The sequence below is a fragment of the Saprolegnia parasitica genome (genome assembly GCF_000151545.1).
Source record: "Saprolegnia parasitica CBS 223.65 unplaced genomic scaffold supercont2.153, whole genome shotgun sequence".
Classification (NCBI taxonomy): Eukaryota; Oomycota; class Saprolegniomycetes; order Saprolegniales; family Saprolegniaceae; genus Saprolegnia; species Saprolegnia parasitica.
Genome location: NW_012156547.1, coordinates 24,986 through 29,720, shown reverse-complemented (window position 1 = coordinate 29,720; position 4,735 = coordinate 24,986). Strand labels below are relative to the sequence as shown.

The 4,735-nt window shown below is 59.7% G+C and overlaps 1 protein-coding gene across 1 annotated transcript; it reads left to right on the top strand.

Annotated features, from left to right (window-relative positions):
* Positions 1–68: 68 nt before the first annotated feature.
* Positions 69–1,524, top strand: SPRG_21402 (hypothetical protein; the record flags this gene model as incomplete). The annotated part of the gene is made up of 7 exons (XM_012354292.1): positions 69–245; positions 291–395; positions 447–546; positions 614–731; positions 794–818; positions 868–1,140; positions 1,183–1,524. 7 exons carry the CDS (start codon positions 69–71, stop codon positions 1,522–1,524), a joined length of 1,140 nt encoding a protein of 379 aa, XP_012209682.1.
* Positions 1,525–4,735: the final 3,211 nt, after the last annotated feature.

Here is a 4,735-nt window from a genome sequence, read left to right as displayed (position 1 = left end):
ACTGCTGCCCGCAGCACACGAACCGCCGAAGCTGTGGCACGCACCTCGTCGTGCACGTCCATGGCGAGATGACGGCCGGCGAGCAGTCGTCGCTCGAGTCGTACTCGCGCTTTGAGTGCTCGACCGACACGGGCCTCGTGCCCGGCGACCGCATCGAGCACGCGACGATCCAGCAAGGCTTGCGCCGCCAAGGCAACTTGCTCGGCGAGTGGATCCAGAACCACCCGGACCTCAAGGCCCAAAACGTAGTCCTCGACCCTCGCCATGCTTCTTCTCACGCCTCGGTGTAGCCCATGATCTATGTCGTCAACCGCAATGCGCTCCAGGACGAGTGGCACTACAACTGGAAGGGCAGCGCGAGCAAGATCCTGCGCCAGACGTCGCATGTCCTCAAGGTGCACACGTCTTTCTCGCGTGCGACGACGACATCCTCATCCTCTCGCTAGTCGTACATTTTCCAGAACGTCCAAGACTCGATCTCGCAGCGCTACTTGGTCGTGGTCGGCTGTGCCATCTCGACGCCGTTCACGCTCGCTCGTTTCGCCGGTCCATCCAGCCCGAGGTGACCGAAGGTACAGGACGCCTCTGTAGCGTTTACTAAGAAGCCTCGTAGCTCCGGAAGCCATCGCGCAGCCCGAGATGCGAGTGCTCTCGTCGGGCAGCATTGAAAACTGCCACATTGTCGCGTGCGAGTGCAAGGTGGAGCCCATGTTCAAGGACAAGTACATTCGGTAATACTCTCTGCAGAAATTCGTTCCAGCGAGGGCTCACGCGGCGTCGTTTTCGATGCTAGCTGCAACAAGACCAACGGGCGCAAGGTACACGGCGCTCGCCCTCTTTCGAGCTCTTTGCGATGCAGAGGCGTAGGAGCTGCGCTGCTTCCCGCACTGCTGCCCGCGCCACACGCCCCACAGTAGCTGCGGCGGCAAGATCGTCGTCCACTGCGACCTCTCGATGCGCAACCAGCTGCCCGTGCACTATTTCGCGGCGTACGGTCGGTTTGAAGTCGTGGGCGAGCAGACGTTTGAGCTCGGCCACATTGTCTCGATGCAGGCGCTCGAAGATGGCGTGCCGAAAACGCACAACTCGCTCGGCGACTGGTTCCTCGGTTCGCGGTCTCCGTCGCGCGTGTGCTACCCGGTACGCTCCGTCGCTCTGGATAGTTTGAGACGTCGTCTTTAGACCTTTGTCGAGTTTACGTTCAACGACGCGGCCAAGCACTACTGGCCGTACAACTGGCACGGGTCGGCGGCCAAGGAAAAGCGCAAGCTGCGCCACCTCTTTGTCGTGTACCTCTTTGAGAAGCGGCTCCGCGAGGAAAGCGTCGAGATGCCGATCGACCTCAAGGTGATTGCGCTCGTGCAGTCGCCGAGCTTCCACTTGATCAGCTACCGCTGCAACAACTACCAGAGCGTCGGCGCCGGCTCCAAGAACAACCCGAAGCTGCCGCACATGCCCCTCGACGACGACGACGCGCGCGCCAAGCGCTTCCGCTTCAACGAACAGCAAGGCCCCACGTGCTAGGGCGACCGTGTACAGTGTCTCTAAGCTCGTTTTCTTGTACCCTCTTGCGTCCCGGTCCATCCACGCCGTGTTCTTTGTTGCCATCCCACCCTAGCGTGATCATTGCCGCTGCCACGGCCAACGCTGACCTCATGACCCCATCCTGTGAGCGGCTCGGCGAGCAGGTGCTGCGTCCTGGCAAGATCGTTGATGTGGTCGGTGCCTGAACGGACGGACGAGATTCCAGTCCATCTACCTCGAACACTGGTACTGCACGCACAGTATGGAGCGCCGTCCTCGCAGCCCAAGCTCGCAGCCCAAGGTGTGGGCACAATGGCGCCGAAGACGCCCCCGAGCTACGCCCGCCTGGCGGCTTCGACAGCTTACGTGCAGACGACAGCAAGGGCACGACATCACGACGTGATGGGTGGCACGGGATTGCGTGATCGCCAGGTGTCTTTTCGAGCCGTTACATAATCAAGAGCGCTCGATTTGCTTGAAATGCTCGAAAAAAGACGTTGGATTGGTCAAAAAGGATGCAGATCCCACGAATCCAATTGCGTTGCGTCTTGATAATGCGCCAATGATCGTTGGAAACGTGGCACGGCCACGGCGTCTCCAACGCTCGGACAGTCTAGAAGGATGCACGCCATCGTCAACAGCAACACGGGAGGTCGTCTGTCAACGGAGAAAAAGAGATGTGGATACTGTTTCTATACAGGAGACGAATGTCTCGTTCGATCTCTCTCGTGTTACTCCATCGAGAATGAAAACTAGTACGTCGCTGCCTTCTTGCTGCGATGGGATTCGATCTGGAACGAACGCGACTGTGCCATGCCGACGATGACAGCGATCACATCGACACCGACGCTGGATTCAGCCTGATGCAGAGCAGCGACGTAGGTCCGAAAGACGTGGCGCGTAGCGCGCACGCTGAGGCTCGCCGACCCTTTCCAGTCATACGGCCAGCGGTGTATCTTGCGCGTTCTCGTCTCTGGAGCTGCTTGGTTGAAGACAAAGTGGGCGGTTGTCTACGTGTACGAGCGCACTGAAAATATATGGATTGACGAAGGGGGCACTGTACGGGAAAGCAGAGGGTCGATGGCTCCAGCTCGGCCTCGAGCCAATCCGCGTCCAAGGCATCGAGTCGCAGCTCCGAGGCGAGGTCAAGCGGCGGCGCCAAAAGCATCTCAAATCGGCCATACACACGGTACCGGTGGACGGGTGCGCCGGTATCCAATGAGGCGCAGAGTCGAAGGGTGCCACCACACATTGAGTGTGGTGCGTGCGACGGACAGCAGTGCGGGAAGCATCTACGCTCGATGAGATACCCTTTTGAAATACCTGCACGCGTGGAGCGTACCGCAGCTCCTACGATCCCGTGCTGTCAAGTCCCGGGTAATAGGATAGGGTTAAGGATTTGTCTCACCTTGGCCCGCCCCGCACTGTTGGATCTATGCGTCCATTATAAGCTCATGCTGCAAGCGACAGATTTGAGAGGTGGCTACCGGTAGTAGGTCACCGTAAAGAGGTCGTGGATGCCGCAGCTGCACGGCGCAAAGTCGAATGCCGTTAGCCCCGACGAGGGCGAGAGGGCACTGGACGCTTCGAGGTCGTCCCACGCGACACCTACGCGCGTTCCTCGGTGTCGTCCTCGCCGACGACGAGCAGCGTGCGTACTGGCTGCAGCCGACGCGCGGCGAGCCGACGTGATGGTGAACGGCGGCGATCGAGCGACGGCAATGACAACGAGGCGCCCGAGGCTGCACCGAAACACGTACGTCTACACGACCGCTCCGATAGTATTGTAGTGGATGCACAGAAGACAAGAAACCCCAAGATGGTGCGTGGACTGGCGGTCGACAACGCGCGCGCAGCCCGTCCACCCATAATGCCACTCGGCCTCGAGCGCATTGCGGTTGATAATGTAGACCACGGGCTGCGCATATCATCACATCATCATCTAGCATCATCGATGGAGGTTGACGCACCATCGTCGGCGTTTCGCGCGCGTCGCGGTGGCAGGCAATCCACTCGCCGCGCGGGTGCTTCTTGGAGCGCACGTCGTTGTCGGCGAGGAACGGGATGGAGTCGCCGAGGGCGAGCGTCGCCGTCGACAGCGAGGCCTCGAATCGCGCAAAGACGCAGATGTCGACGCTGTCGCTGTGCACGTGGAGCTCGAGGTGTGTGCCGCACGACCGGCGGCGCGAGTGCTCGGGGCAACAGTGCGGAAAGCACCTAGAGCATCCAGTCGGTCGATCGCCGTCAAGCTTGTTGCGTACTTGAGGACCTAAACGTAGACACAAGAAGGTACACGTGGGGCGCTGCTCATCTCGGTGGTGTAGTACTTTGGAGCCGTCGGGCTTGTTGGACCTGCAGGCGTTTTAGCAAGTGCAACAAACTCATCGCGTTGTGATCGTACCGGATGTAGCTGTCGTGGAAGAGCTGGCCGCACACCGCGCAGAGACGGTAGCTGCAAGCGACGACGTCATCCGCCATGCTGCTTGTAGGGACGCCCGCGAGCTGTTTTACTGACTGCAGTTCAAAGGACAAGTTGTTGGAACCATCGGTGGCTTCGTATGGGATTTACACGATGTAAAACCCACTTTTGTGTACGATGCGCCGGTGTGATCGGAGGTTTGTCCCAAAAACCCAAATGCAAACAGGTCCCGTGCGGGGTGAGCTGGTAGGAACTTTTAAATATAAACATGAAAGTGTTTCGCGGGATCTTCATTGTTGCAAAGAGGTTGCATACGTAGAGACTAGCAATCTCCTTCTCCTTTATGCATTCACCGGGCCGTGGCTGCGCAGGCGGCGGCGCGGGGGCTCGTCTTGCTCTTCTGTCATCGCCCGGGGGCGCTTGCGGCCGCGGGTGAGGCCCATGACGACACGCTGTGTAAAAGCCTTCCAGGCTTTGCCGTCGGCGGCAAAGCTATGCAGTTGGTTGAGGTCCTCGAGAGACGCCAGCGACTGAGGCGGCGTCTACGACTGGAGGTCGTGGTGCAGGACGATGGGCAACGTGATCTTGGTGCGGCCTAAAAAACGGGATGCATCGGGAGTGGCAAAGAAGCGGGCGGCGGCAATGCTGACAGGGACGTCTTCCTTCAGGCGCAGCACGTGGCCCAGCAGGCGCCAGTGCTTGCGGGCAACGATCGCGCTCAGCGGGACGCTAAGGCAGCGCTTGTAGAGCGCGACGTCGCCGAGCGTGTTCGGGTGAAAGATACCTAGAAGG